Here is a 16168-nt window from a genome sequence, read left to right on the forward strand (position 1 = left end):
TTTGTTCAATGCAAACAGCTGAAAGTCTGTAAATATTGACAATAAACCTGATTTGCAATGGGGGCTGAATCATTTTCATTACAATTGTAGATATAAAAATAAAACTACCAGGCCCTGGACATGTCCTGATAAAATTTACCGTTCTTTGAGGTCACTTAGGTTATGAACCATTACTCTATACATTTGTTTTATCTTGCTGGTGAGAATGAATTAAAATATTTATTGTTTAAATAATAAAAAAACACATCCCTATGAAAATAGGGGATTGTAAGAAGCTATGACAAAAAAAAAAAAAAGTCATCTTTTTTTGTATTCGCTACATTACTTTATTTTCAAAGTGAACGCCAGCAAAGTTTGGCTGTTCAGTGACCTTTATTGCTTTACACTAAAGAGGCATCCTAGAGAGTCTGCAAAAGGTTTTTCATGTTCCGTCCAACAAATTTTTAGATAGATAATCGGGTAATTTGTTATCCCACGCTCCTCTCCTCCATATAGATCAAACCTCTATGGATGACACATACAGGGGCAGTTCGGGAAAACTTTTTATTAAACAAAGAAAGTATAATACAGCTGTACATTTACACAAAACTCAAAAAGGTCAAAGGATGTGGGAGGAGGGCTCAGTCACTATCACTGCCATCTGTAGACCCAAAGCCCTGTTCACTGCCACTGCGATCATCATTATCTTGCCGAGTGTGATCACTACCAGAAGGACTACTACTGGCACTTCGGCTTCGGCTCCGGCTGCGACTCCTCCCCCGGCTCTTTCTCTCGTCTTCACTACCGCTCTCATCCTCATCTCCCCCACTCTCCTTTTTCTCATCGTCATCACTGTCTTCTTCGTCATCGCTGCCAAAGATCTCCTCTTTATCACGTGCGGCACGATCTTCCTCGCTACTCTCCTTGTCCTCCTCTTGCTCTTTCTTTTCCTCCTCTGCATCTTCACGTTCGCTTTCGCTCTCAGACTGTTCTGCAGCGCTGCCCTCCTTCTCACTTTCGCTGTCCTTTTCTTTATTTTCAGCATCTGTGGGGTCAAATTGAAGAATCAATAATAAAGTAATAATAAAGATTTGGTAAAAATTGCTAAAAAAAAAAAAAAAAAAAAAAAAAAGGGGGGGGGGGAATAAATCATGAGAAAAGACACCAATGGAAAGGCGAGAGCAGACTGATTAGGGATAGGGCCAAGGACATAAATGCTCTGGTTTAAATCATATAAACAAGTACTATCTACTCAGCTTACATACCCTATTGAATTAGTATGACTTTAGTCATAACTGGAAATAGTGGAAACTGGAAATAGTTGAGTTTAAAATTGAAAATCTTATGGGGCCATAAGAGTCGAAAAAATAAATGTTCTTATTTGACAGAGCATATAATTCTAAGCAAACAGAGAGAGGCACAGTCACAGGTCAATACCATTGTTAGCCTGTTTTATGGAGATTCCCTACCAGGGTGCAGCTTCTTTTAAGCCCAGTAATGCTTTTCACAGAGTAGTATATCAGTCTGATCCTGCCTATTACAGTCAGTCCAGCGCCAAAATACCAGGCAATTCCTCTCTCACCAAGGAACACAGCAACCAAAGATGATCGTTTCGGCCTTCATTGGGCCTTGTCAGTGAGGTGTAGCCACATTCCTCTAAGCACACTGAGCAAGGAGTCCATGTCTGATTGCACCTTTTCCCTTAGGGAGACTAAATACACAGAGAGAAGCGCACTCACAGGAACGAACAACCAGCTTCTCTCTTTTTGTATATGCAAATTATGACCCCGAAGGAAGTCTCCCTATGGGTGATATGGGAAACCAGACGTGGACCTGTTGCTTGGTGTGCCTGGATTGTACCGTTTAGTCAGGAGCAGACTGATATACTACAGTAAAGGTCTTCTCTGTGAAAGGCACATGTTGAGTAAAAAGAGGCTACTGCTTGGGTGGTAACTAGCCATAAAACAAGCTATTTTGCTATTGTTCGTTTCCAGGTTGATCGCTTCTCTTTTTGTGTATATAATTTTAAGATTATCGGCCCTGCACTACTACTGAGTCGTACGACTAGAGACACTGATTGCATCAGAAGTGCTCTGATGGTCCCAAGCAGTATTTCTACTGTGTGTTTAACCCCTTTGCAGCGGTTAAAGACACAAAGGTGCAGGGTCAAGTCTTAAAACGACATGCCCTACTGCATTAGAGCATCTACTTTTTTAATTATTACGGCCCTTTAAATGTTATTTTATTCTTTAACAACCACAATGTTTCCTGGTATAATACATCTATAGTGCTCATTTCATCTAAGGGTTAATCAGTGAGATTGCGTGGTCTGTGGGTAGAGCAGAGTTCTTAAATACTCGACATCTGCCATGGTAGTTTAGTCTTCGTGAAAGTGCTGATGTAGCGTGAAATATGTCAAGCTGTTTCTCATGCTGTAGTGTTGTAAACAATTTCTATGTACGTTTTAAATACATTTTCTATCTAAAAATTAAAAGGGACAATAATTTTGTTATTGATTAAAAAGATAGGCAACACCTTTGCTACCCATTCCCCACCTTTGCACAACCAACAATGTTAAATTAATATACTTTATACACTCTAAGTTTACATGTTTCTAAGCACCAGAAGACAGCCCCCTATCTCAGTGCTTTTTAGATCTTGCAAAATAGCTGGAAAGTGCTAGTTCATGTGTGCCATATAGATAACATTGTGCTCACTCCCGTGGAGAATAATAATGGTTATGTAAGAATCAGCACTAATTGGCTAAAATGCAAGTTTGTAAAAAGCACTAAGATAATGGGCAGTCTGCAGAGGCTTAGATATAGGTAATGATAGAGGTAAAAAGAATATGAATATAACCATATTGGTTATACAAAACTGGAGAATGGGTAATAAAAGGGATTATCTATATTTTTAAACATAATTTTCAAGTAGACTTTCCCTATGATTTTATTTTGTTTTTACTGTTGCCCTGGATTCTATATATGGATTATATTAGAACGTCAGTCCTTTGCACTTCTGATTTAGCACCAGGTCTTTCTGGGTTGGCAAATCGTTTGGAGACTGACGGTGGAGTTACACAGAATTCTTATTTATCCGGTGTTTGCCTATTATTGTCAAAGTGACTAAGACTTTATATTTACGTTTATTACAAAGTAGCAGGAAGCTTTCAACATTATTTCCGCAAAAGGACACAAACGGAAAGGTAAAGACTGAAACAGGTGAGATGGAAATTAGTGAACTGAAAGAGAAAATCAAAGAATAGAAGAGGTCGCAACCAGTAAAACAGAACACGCCTAAGGAATGAGGCTGGAAAGCAGGAACAGAGGGGGACACACATGGTTGCACAGAGATCATTAAAGAAACATGAAATCAAAAATTGTTGGTTCACGATCCAGAGAGAAAATACAATTTTAACCCTTTCACTACCGGGAATTCCAGCCAAAAACTTGCCCAAAATACCAGAGCATTTTTAGAATATTTGCTATCACTCCATTTAAACAGAAATAGAGCCTTGTTTTTTTGTTTTATTTACCTATCAAATCTATATATATATATATATATATATATATATATATATATATATATATATATATATATATATATATATATATTTAAGTAGACAACCCAAGGTATTGATCTAGGACCATTTTGGTATATTTCCTGCCACCATTTCACCACCAAATAAAAAAAAAAAATTGGTACTTTTTTCACAAACATCGGGTTTCTCACAGAAATTATTTACATACTGCTTGTGCAATCATGGCACAAATGTTTGTAAAAGTTTCTCTGGGGTGCCCTTTGTTCAGAAATAGCAGACATATATGGCTTTTCCATTGCTTTTTGGTAATTAGAAGGCCGCTAATTGCAGCTGCGCACCACACTTATTATTCCCAGCAGTGAAGGGGTTAATTAGGTAGCTTAAAAGGTTAATGTTAGCTTTAGTGTAGAGATTAGCCTCCTACCTGACACTTCCCCACCTCCCACTGGTAACCCCCATCTTAGGTACTGGCTGACAGTCTGCCAGTATGAAAAAATAAGGCTTTTTATTTTAATAATGGTTTTTATATTTCTCCAGTGTAGGATCCCCCCTTACCTCCCAACCTCCCTGACACCCCCCCCCCCCAAACAGCTCTCTAAACCTCCCCCCTCTAACTGTTAGGCATCAACTTAGGTGCTGGCAGTTGTCTGTTTTGTTTTTTCCTTGTAGGTAGTGTAACCCCCATCTCCCCCCCACCCGCGATCTTTAGTTAGGGGGCCTCCACATCCCCTTTTCTGTAGCGTAGCTGCCCCATCCCTCTCTGTCCCTTTATTTGACTTTTTCCGTAGCATAGGGTCCCTCCCACTTCCTCCCGCCTCCCCTGCTGGGCTGCACACCCGCCACCAGACTCCCACCCATACCTCCCACCGGCTCCCGCAGAAGATCGTTTCAGACGGTGACACACACAGTGTCACCGTCTAATGATCAGGCATCTGCCCTTATATGGAGGCGGAACACCAATCGCACTCCGGCTCCATATGCGGCAGATGCCTGAAGCTTCAGGAGCTCCAGATCTCGGCTGTAATTTAACAGCCGAGAGTGCTGGAGCATCCTGAAGCAATTACGTATATATACGTTGTTGCGGTACGATAGCCAAAGTACTGCAAAACGTCTATATACGTCACATTGGGTGAAGGTGTTAAACAACTTTCCAATTTACTTTTATGATCTAATTTGATAGGTTCTTTGTGTAGCCTTTGTTGAAAAGCATACCTAGGTATGCTCAGGGGGCAGTTATGCACGACTGGGAGCTAGTTTCTGATTGGTGGCTGTACTCATATGCTCGTCATTGGTTCACCAGATGTGTTCAGATAGTTCCCAGTAGTGTGTTGCTGCTTCTTCAACAAAGTATAACAAGAGAATAAGCAAATTTGAAAATATGAGTAAACTGGAAATTTGTATGGGTTGGGTTGCAATGTCTCTTTACCAACGTGTAGGTGTCAGAGCAGCGGGAATGCAGAAGCCATGAGGGAAGCACACACGTGCTGGTTCTAAAGTTAATGGCTTTGTATAGAACAGAGACAATGCACAGAATATAGTAGTAGTAGAAACATCAGCCTTGAAATCAGGAACACTGCAAAGGTGCTAAGCACATGGCAGCAAAGTAAAGGCTACAAGAGGAGCAGAACAACACACACTCGAGTAGGAGCATGAAATATACAGTCTGATAACATTACCTGAGACTTGGACATCATGGTCCACCTCAATCTCCTCCTCTTCCTCTTCTGGCTCATGGTTCTCCAACTGAGCTCTGCGGGCTTCCTGTCGAGAGAAAGGAGACAAATCAGTAAGGTGGTCCTTGTTACTTGACTTCCTCCCAACCTTGTACTCCCTTGTTTCCACAGCCAAACCACTATTGGGCACTTCTGAAATTGCTCCCAGAGCCCTCTTTAAGACATGTACTTGTCCCTTCCCATATCAATGCTCCTACGATTCTACTAGATACCAGCATGACACAACCTTTTCACACCTAAAACCCTCCTAGGCATGTAAGAGACCCAACTGTATCACACTCTGCTCCTAGACTTGACCTTATCACTACTCCTACACTCCTGAGCACCTCTGAATCTATCCCACCCATGTCACACTTGTCACATAAGTCCTAGGCACCACGGTTTTCTGCCCATATCACCTTGCCTACACTTCTATTAGGTACCTCTGAGAGCCAACCATATCATTTTCTCCTCACCTCTCCTGGACACCTTCAACTGCTTCCTCCAATACTTAAAAGTCCCATCCATATGTTAAACCAACAACCACAAAACATTCTGAGCCAGTTTCTCCACAGATCAGCCTCCTGAGTACCAGTCCCTGCATCTGGCACTCCACCAAGAACCTTCCTGGTCACCTAGGAGTCCCTCATCCATATCACTCCTCTCCCACCCCCTGTATATCTTGCCATGTTACCTGTGCCTCCAGCTCCTTCTCATTCATGTCTCTGTGTTTAACCACCAAGAAAGCATTTGTGCCAGACTGTACGCCAGCCTTTACCCTCCTCTTGCTCAGCCGCACTCTGTGGAAAAGAGATGTTCCCAGTCATTATCTTGTGTATATTTTTTTTTTTTAATACTCCTCTTGGTCATATTTCATAGGAGCAAACTTACCTGGTCTCCAGCTCATTATAGTACACACCATCACCCTCTCGGAAAATGAAAAAGTAATTTTCCTCGTAGCCTTTGCTGGCCTTGTTCTTCACGTTCCAGTTGTACTCTCTAGCAATCTTATAATCATATCTGTAAAAGAAGAATGTCAGGTGTCACTCCATGCACAACAAAAAAACTACGGAATTGTGGCACAAGTTGCTTTGCGACACTCACATATCCTCAGGCATGTAATCCAGGCCTTCTTCCTGGTCTCTCTTGCGCTTACGCATTGTTTCTTCTCCAGGAAGGAAGTACGCCACAAACTGGTTGCCCTCTTCATCCATCATACCTCTGGAAGAGAAGGAGAAGACGATAAGTGGGCATGGGGGCATTAGGGTATTTAATGTGACAGTGAGACCTTTGTAATGAGGTTGGGTTCCATCAAATCCCTTTATTTCATTCACAAAATGTAGACAATCTTATAAGGGAAATGAAAGCCATATTTTTTCTTTCATTATTTAGATACAGCATACAATTTTAAGCAACTTTCCAATTTGCTTCAATAATATAATTTGCTTCATTCTTTTGGTATCCCTTTTTGGCTAAGAGGTGAAAATGTCACCTCATTGAGGAAATGTTGTTTTGCCATGGGCGGACGGAGGCGCTCAGCATTAACTTGCTGCAAGTAAAGGAACTTTCAGCATGAATTTTTTTAGACTTAATGACTCAAAGTCCACTTTACTTGTAGCACTGGTAAATCCTAGAGTTCCAAATACGCTAGGATTTACCATCACTTTGAATGTGACAAACTGAGGAAAGGGAGAGATTAAACCCATAACACCAGCCACAAAACGGATGTGATATGCTGCTGTAGCAATGCATGGAGGCCCTGCAATGCATCCACGAATATGTAAAAATGCATCTCCTGCTCACCTGATCATGGCCTGTGACATCATATCCAGTGCAGCTGACCCAGAGGCATCTTTGGGAGCTGGGTCTGAGTCGAAGATTACCTGAGCGCATGGGTTGATCCACATCTAGAAGCACAGAAAGAAAAATGTAATGTAATGGAAGATACAAACAGGAAAGCGAGACCACTCTGGATCCCAATAAATCATATCAACAACACCCATGATGATATGTTACTAAGCAACACAGCTGAAAAAGGATAATCTGAAGAGTACCTTGAAGTCTGGGAACGCTGGCATGATCTCCACTGGAGTGACCCGTGGCTTACTGTAATGCTGAGTGATCTGAGTAAGAAAGAAAAATGTATTAGAATCATGCAACTATCAAATATAAAGAGAATGACAAAATGTATCCAGACTAAACCCTCCAGCCACCAGACTAACAGACCAAACCACACCAGATTAAAAGAGTCTGCCCCTCTGCCTACCAATCACTAGACTAATGAAGCCCACTTCATATCTACAAGCTGCCAGACTAGAAATGTCTGCCTCCCCTGCATCAACCACCAGTAATCAGCCCACCAACTTGTCATTATTTTCCTGCTACTTACAGGCTTCTGAGCATCCTCAAATGTCTTCTCGATAGCAGAGATCTGACTGTCCCTGTCTTTGTATATATCTTCTTCTGTGAATTGCTGCTTCACGGAGACTCCAATCCTGTGCAAGACACACAGCTATTACACCAAGCCAGGTTGAGTGCTGACCTCACATATGATAACCAGAAAAGGACAGGAATAATTCTAAATAGACCACCACAGCAGGAACTATGAGGGCTTGGGTATTAAATTACTGGTGGAATGCTAGATGCTGTGGCCAAATATGGACCACCAGGTTGTATTGTAATATAATCAACTTACTTGACTTCCGGTTTCTCATTGGAAATACCATAACGGTTAAACTCAGTAGAGATGTACTCAGTCTTTCTCATCCATGGTACCACCTTGGCGTGCTGCTGAGACCTGTAAAGGAATAGCAAAGGATAGAACCCACCTTAAAGGATAAATTAAAACGCAAAAGATAGACAAAACGCAAGACAGAAAGTTGAGGGATAGACCCCCAAGCTCAGAGATAGAAGTGAGGCATTGTACCATAGGCTGAAGGACTGATACGCTATAAATGATGTGGTGGTGCAAAGATCTCCTTAAGAATGAGAAATAAAAGCTATAAAGATCTGTATGTGGATGAGATATCACTAAATAAGGAAGGAAACCACTTCAAGCTCCTGGAGACAATGGGGAGGATGGAGATAATCACTTTGGGATAAACTTGAGGCAGAGACTGAAAAAATCTTTGAGCTTCGGAAAAAAGTAAAGTGGGGCAGGAACATCTTCAAAGTAAGGGGTTTAATATGAATAGAGGAGCCACGTTGGATCAGAAAGACAAAGTGTGGGGAGAGGAACGATTTGGGGGGAAATGGCAGAATGTGGGTAGAGAAAAAATTAGACAATAAAGAAAGATGTGTAGAAGGTTACCGTGTGACAGAAAACCAGGAAGCAGGGGACAAGATACCTCTTTGAGCTGCTTGGAGCCTGGATTTCTTCTTCCAGAAGTTTTTCATCAGCATATTCCAGAAGAACTGCAAACAGAAAAACAATGTAATCTTTCTTGTGCTAATGTAAAACCCCTTAAGATCAGTGGTTTTCAAACTGGTCTTCTGCCCTCTCTAAAAGGCCAGATTTTCAGGACTACCTTGGATGAGAGCAGGTTAATAACCATGTTTACTAATCAGCTGATTATTTCAAATTTCCTGAAAATCAGGTCTGTTAGGGAGGCCAGAATTAAGAATTCCATGAGAAATTATATATATATATATATATATATATATATATACACAAAAATAGCAGGGAAGGCACTCTCCGTTTACAACCACCTTTATTGGTAAATATATATATATATATATAAAGGTGGTTGTAAACGGAGAGTGCCTTCCCTGCTATTTTTGAATATTTAGAAGTGCACCCCGGCGGCTGAAACTTATAGTGTGCTGATTCCCTGCTATTAATTTGACTATATATATTTCTCATGGAATTGGTATATATATATATATATATATATATATATATATATATATATATATATATATATATATATATATATATATATATATATATATATATATATATATATATATATATATATATATTAAATAAAAATAAAATTAGGGAGAGAAACTATTATTTTTCTAAAACACCTTATTACTGGTGTTTAATAGGTAGAAAATTTGTAAATAACCTAGCCAGCGTTAGCTGAATATAGGCCTGGTGCAGACCCAAATTAATTGTATAGTTTCAGAATATTTTTAAAAAAGAAAAATATTATGACATAGCAGAGCTATATGAGTATACTATGTATAAAGTAGGGGAAAACAGCACTCAGCAACAATTTACTCCTGATAGATCTAATATGTAGATTAAAGGCTGAAACATTTGTATCCAGACACAGAAACAACTGACACACCTCGGTCTCTTCAAAAAACCATGACTTTTATTCCTATAGCATAGAAAAAACAAAGCAAGCATGCATTTGCTAAAAATAGAGCGCCACTGCAGTGGATAGACTATCTGATTTAAATGTGTATATTAATACTAAACACAGATAAATATAAGATACAGGAGCTCACAAACTTCTAAAATACATAGATATTCAACAGTAAGAAAAAATGCCAAATATAATTGTGACTGTAAGGACAAATGTAGTGAGACATCTTGAATCACAGTCCTGATGGTGAAGACTAGGTAATTTTGTGATACGATTCCTTAGAGCGTCTCATAGTCACTGATAGATAAGGCATTGAACGTTACTTGAAAAAACTGACGGTACCGAGGTAAAAGCGTCCTCAAACATCAGTTAGCCAGATATTACTGATCTTAGAACATGTCGGCTCATTATCCTTGAGCGGCTTATCAATTTAAACAAATGCATACGACCTTGTTATTTTGCAGCAAAATCCGGGTATGCAAGGCACTTTCAAGAGGCTTTCAGGTAAGTGGACCGGGACTCCTCCTCCGACGTCCTGTCAATCCCAACTTGGTTCGGTCTGTATCTTTGCTCGAAAGAACACAGGTCAGACTTGAAACTTGGGCAAATCAACTTTCTTACGCCTCCGCCAGAAATCTTCCGGACCGTTAGGTATACATCCACCAAACTTCCAGGTGCTATACCGGTGCTGCTCTTTCAGAATGATTAGGTCGACGCGCGTTTCGCCCCACAATGCTGTGCGGTCGGGTCCTCGTCAGGACTATCACACTAGGACAGAACTTGCTGCTTTTATTGATTGCTCACCTGCGGATGTAGCAAGGTGTGTCCAAGTTGGCCAATCATATTTACTGAATGCGTAACACCTTTTTTATCCCTTTTCTTATATAATTCAACCACTTGAATTTTCACTTTAAAGGGACTTTTCAAAATCAAGGTTGATGTACAGAAAAGAAGAATCTTTTATCATTAGCGGTTAAGCATATTTAGAAGCAAGTTTATATAGGAAACAAAAGAAAATTTCACGGCATTAAAAAGAAACCGAAGTGTGCAGAGTCTCAACAAACTTATCTAAAATGACTCATCAGAGACAACTGATTAGATTCTCTTGTATCAAAACGATAGGCTTAGATTACATATATAAAGTAAGTAATCTTCTTTCTCTTCCTTCTTACGTAAAGGACACTCCAGATCTTTTGGGTAAATTGGACAATGTAACAGTCTCTCCTAAAACGATCCTTGTATCCCTAGATGTAGAGAGCCTCTATTCATCCATACCACATGAGGCAGGACCGAACCAAGTTGGGATTGACAGGACGCCGGAGGAGTCCCGGTCCACTTACCTGAAAGCCTCTTGAAAGTGCCTTGCATACCCGGATTTTGCTGCAAAATAACAAGGTTGCATGCATTTGTTTAAATTGATAAGCCGCTCAAGGATAATGAGCCGACAAGTTCTAAGATCAGTAATATCTGGCTAACTGATGTTTGAGGACGCTTTTAACTCGGTACCGTCAGTTTTTTCAAGTAACGTTCAATGCCTTATCTATCAGTGACTATGAGACTCTAAGGAATCGTATCACAAAATTACCTAGTCTTCACCATCAGGACTGTGATTCAAGATGTCTCACTACATTTGTCCTTACAGTCACAATTATATTTGGCATTTTTTCTTACTGTTGAATATCTATGTATTTTAGAAGTTTGTGAGCTCCTGTATCTTATATTTATCTGTGTTTAGTATTAATATACACATTTAAATCAGATAGTCTATCCACTGCAGTGGCGCTCTATTTTTAGCAAATGCATGCTTGCTTTGTTTTTTCTATGCTATAGGAATAAAAGTCATGGTTTTTTGAAGAGACCGAGGTGTGTCAGTTGTTTCTGTGTCTGGATACTATATATACACACACACACACACATATATACATACATACATACACACACAGTATATCTATATGTCTTGTTAATCTTACCATTGGGATCAATACGATATGTGTCCGGGTTAATCAGGTCGATGGTGACACCAAGGTCTGGCTCAGTCAGGAGGTCATGCTTATGTTGTTTTTCCAAAGATGTGGCTTTGTACTGCACAAACCTACAAAGACAAAGCAATACCAATAAGACAGACTGAAGAGGAAAAACCCATCACCGAATCTCAAACAGGTCTTCTCATGCTCACCTGTTCTGCTCAAAAGGGTAAGTTATAAACTTTGGGTCGAAGGGGATATCAGGAAGAGTGTTGCAATATTTCACACGACAGACAACTCCTGACCTGAGGGAGAAACATGGAGGACGATTATGAGAAATATGGAACAAAGGAAACATACAGCCCCCTTCACACACCTCCAAATACTCACCGTTCTGGTACTGTCCTGTGTGCAGTGGATCTAGAAGACCAGAGAGATATTGTGTAAATAAAAAGATAATTGTGTGCAAAGATAAAAAATGGGTAAAGCAAAGGGGGATATTGAGCATCATCAATGAACAGACACAACAAAGGGAGATATCTCAACAATACCAAATGACACATTGACATTAAAGGGACAGTAAAGTCATAATTAAACATTCATGATTTAGACAGAGCATACAATTTTAAACAACTTTCCAATTTACTTCTATTATTTAATTTGCTTCCTTCTCTTGTTATCCTTTGCTGAAAGCTTTATCTAGGTAAGCTCGGGAGCAGCAAAGAATCTAGGTTCTAGCTGCTGATTGGTGGCTGCATATATATACAGATTGTCATTGGCTCACTATGTGTTCAGTTAGAAACCAATAGTGCATTGCTGCTCCTTCAACAAATGATACCAAGAGATTGAAGCAAATATGATAATAAAAGTAAACTGGAAAGTTGTTTAAAATTGTATGTTCTACCTAAATCATAAAAGAAAAAATTTGGGTTTCATGTCCCTTTAACATGCATGAAAATAAAAAGTATTGGATTTCATGAGAGACTATGACAGACAAAACTGACAAAAATGTGAAATAAAGGTGCAACCAATCAGAATATTTCTCTCTTTTTACTGATTTTTAATGCAGTGAACCCCCCCCCTCTAATCTTGTCTGCTAACACCACAGTAACCTTATATACATTACATCTACTACACACCTGAAACCTGAAGAGAGATTAAACACAAAAACACCCAGTGTCTTTCCTTACAAAACTTAACCTCAACAGATAATTTATTACAAATGATTTCCCTCTTACAGAATTGTGCTGTTCTCTCCTCCCTTTGGCTTGGCCAACTGCTCCCCCATTTAACTACCAACAGTCCCTGGGAGAGAAGACTGCAAGTGACAATAATTTACTATAAAAATCTAATTTACTGAACATCCTAACAGTGCCACAGCCAGTACTGTATAGTTGATACTATCGGACACAGAGTAGTTAGGTATCTTCTTAAAGGGACATTCTAGATTAAAACTAAAACAATTTATAAAGCACATAGGTTTTTTTTTTTTACACTTTTACATTTCTTAATTAAAGGGGTTAGGGTCCCATAACACAACAGCTCAGCAACATATATTATGTCACATAACCCTCTACACAAGTCTGACAAATTGCGTTATAATATGTCACGTAAACCAATTAACAAGCCCACAGCTGTATGTCAATAAACAAGCCCACAGCTGTATGTCACATAACTCTTTAAACCACCAAGGAAGCATATACAAAGACATCACATAACTGTATAAAACAGCCTGCGTTGAAAATTATGTCGGATAAACCAATACACAAGCTTACTGCTACATATTATACTACTACATTATAAACAAGTAGGCCTCCATATAATTGCCACATAATTTTATGCACAAGCCCATCACTGCCAGTCACATAGCATAGCCCAGTGCTTGACAAATGTGTTTAAAAATTAGGAGCCAGTAAGAATATTTAGGAGCCAGGCATATTTTTAGGAGCCAGACCGTTGGATTTGTATATAGATATATGGCGAATAACCCAAAAAGTTAGGAGCCAGGGGTAAAATTCTAGGAGCCAGTGGCTACCAGGCTCCTGGGTTTGTCGAGCCCTGGCATAGCCTATAATAAGTATAACCACATAAAGTCATACACAATTCTGGTATACTATTTTATGTCACATAACCATGTACACAAGTCCATAACTGTATATTATGTTGTATAACTTCATACTGAGCACATATATATCATGAACTTATAGGCAAGCTCACATGTCATTCAACTTTATACAAAGTTCAGATCCATAAATAATGTCACCTTACCTTATACAAAAGTTCATGTAGTATGAGACTTAACTTTATACACTAGCCCAGAGATTGTCACTCACCCTTATGCTATGTCATATCATAAATAAGCTCAGAGTGACCCGCATATAATATAACATAACCTTATACACAAGCTCAGACATTGTCACCCATCCTTATGCTATGTCATATTACATTATACATAAGATTAGGCCAACTATTTAATATAACTTTATACACTAGCCCAGAGATTGTCACTCACCCTTATGCTATGCCATATCATAAATAAGCTCAGACCTGCATATACACAACACATAACATTAATACACAAGCTCAGACATTGTCACTCATCCTTATGCTATGTCATATTACATTATACATAAGATCAGACCCGCATATAATATAACCTTATACAAAAGCTCAGGGATTGTCACTAAACATGCTATGTCATATAACATTATAAATAAGGTCAGACCCACATATAATATAACCTTATACAAAAGCTCAGAGATTGTCACTAACCCTTATGCTATGTCATAACAGGGCTCGACAAACCCAGGAGCCTGGAGCCACTGGTTCCTATAATTTTACCCCTGGCTACTAACTTTTTGGGTTATTCTCCATATATCTATATATATAAATCCAACTGTCTGGCTCCTAAAAATATGCCTGGCGGCTCCAAAATATTCGTACTGGCTCCTAATTTTTAAACAGATTTGTCAAGCACTGTCAAATAACATAAATAAGCTCAGACCGGCAGATAATATAACATTATACAAAAGCTCAGAGATTGTCACTCACCCTTATGCTATGTCATATAACATTATAAATAAGCTCAGACCTGCATATAATATAACTTTATACACAATCTCAGAGATTATCACTAACCCTTATGCTATGTCACATAACATTATAAACAAACTCAGATCCACATATAAATTAACATTACTTTATACACAAGCTCAGGGATTGTCACTAACCATTATGCTATGTCATATAACATAAATAAGATCAGACTTGCAAATAATATAACATAACTTTATACACAATCTCAGAGATTATCACTAACTTTATACACAATCTCAGGGATTGTCACTAACCATTATGCTATGTCATATAACATAAATAAGCTCAGAACTGCATATAACATAAATAAACTCAGAACTGCATGTAACATAACTTTATACACAAGCTCAGGGATTGTCACTAACCCTTATGCTATGTCATATAACATAAATAAGATCAGACTTGCATATAATATAACATAACTTTATACACAAGCTCAGGGATTGTCACTAACCCTTATGCTATGTCATATAACATAAATAAGCTCAGACCTGCATGTAACATAACTTTATACACAAGCTCAGGGATTGTCACTAACCCTTATGCTATGTCATATAACATAAATAAGCTCAGACCTGCATGTAACATAACTTTATACACAAGCTCAGGGATTGTCACTAACCCTTATGCTATGTCATATAACATAAATAAGCTCAGACCTGCATGTAACATAACTTTATACACAAGCTCAGGGATTGTCACTAACCCTTATGCTATGTCATATAACATAAATAAGCTCAGACCTGCATGTAACATAACTTTATACACAAGCTCAGGGATTGTCACTAACCATTATGCTATGTCATATAACATAAATAAGCTCAGACCTGCATGTAACATAACTTTATACACAAGCTCAGGGATTGTCACTAACCATTATGCTATGTCATATAACATAAATAAGCTCAGACCTGCATGTAACATAACTTTATACACAAGCTCAGGGATTGTCACTAACCATTATGCTATGTCATATAACATAAATAAGCTCAGACCTGCATGTAACATAACTTTATACACAAGCTCAGGGATTGTCACTAACCCTTATGCTATGTCATATAACATAAATAAGCTCAGACCTGCATATAACATAACTTTATACACAAGCTCAGGGATTGTCACTAACCATTATGCTATGTCATATAACATAAATAAGCTCAGAACTGCATGTAACATAACTTTATACACAAGCTCAGGGATTGTCACTAACCCTTATGCTATGTCATGTTACATTATACATGAGATCAGACCTGCATATAACATAACCTTATACACAAGCTCTGCTTTGTAAATGATGTCATATAACGTAATACACAATTTGTATATAATACACATATGGACCTTATAAATGTTAACACAGGTGCCACATTACAGACCAAGCCCTGATACCAGTTATAATACTGACCGGTGCCCGTCCTCCCGCTGGGCCTGCGTCTGTATAGTAGGAGCCATGTCGTCGCTACCACAACACCCGGTAGCTTCTCAATTCCCGAGTCGCAGCACCGGAAGTCCCGCCCACTTTTACTTGTTCAGGCAACTGAAGTCAGCTAAGGGTCCTGA

General features: G+C 38.9%; 1 protein-coding gene across 1 annotated transcript; it reads right to left on the bottom strand.

The window, feature by feature from the left end:
* Nucleotides 1-529: 529 nt before the first annotated feature.
* On the bottom strand, nt 530-16138 carry PAF1 (PAF1 homolog, Paf1/RNA polymerase II complex component). Its single transcript, XM_053721718.1, has 14 exons — nt 16014-16138; nt 11903-11932; nt 11725-11817; nt 11519-11640; nt 8580-8646; nt 7928-8029; nt 7622-7727; nt 7287-7355; nt 7036-7139; nt 6337-6453; nt 6124-6252; nt 5927-6032; nt 5197-5281; nt 530-1024 (listed from the first exon to the last, which is right to left on the bottom strand). Exons 1-14 carry the CDS (start codon nt 16058-16060, stop codon nt 621-623), a joined length of 1581 nt encoding a protein of 526 aa, XP_053577693.1. The 5' UTR covers nt 16061-16138; the 3' UTR covers nt 530-620.
* Between the last annotated feature and the right edge of the window lie 30 nt (nt 16139-16168).

The sequence above is a fragment of the Bombina bombina genome, chromosome 7, assembly GCF_027579735.1.
Source record: "Bombina bombina isolate aBomBom1 chromosome 7, aBomBom1.pri, whole genome shotgun sequence".
Classification (NCBI taxonomy): Eukaryota; Metazoa; Chordata; class Amphibia; order Anura; family Bombinatoridae; genus Bombina; species Bombina bombina.

Excerpts from the sequence above, each read along its gene's own strand:
- PAF1 (XM_053721718.1), bottom strand. The coding sequence starts at position 16,060 with ATGGCTCCTACTATACAGACGCAGGCCCAGCGGGAGGACGGGCACCG. Across the intron at positions 11,933-16,013 it reads CAGCGGGAGGACGGGCACCG|ATCCACTGCACACAGGACAG; the intron begins GTCAGTATTATA and ends CTGGTCTTCTAG. Across the intron at positions 8,647-11,518 it reads ATATCGTATTGATCCCAATG|TTCTTCTGGAATATGCTGAT; the intron begins GTAAGATTAACA and ends TTCTGTTTGCAG.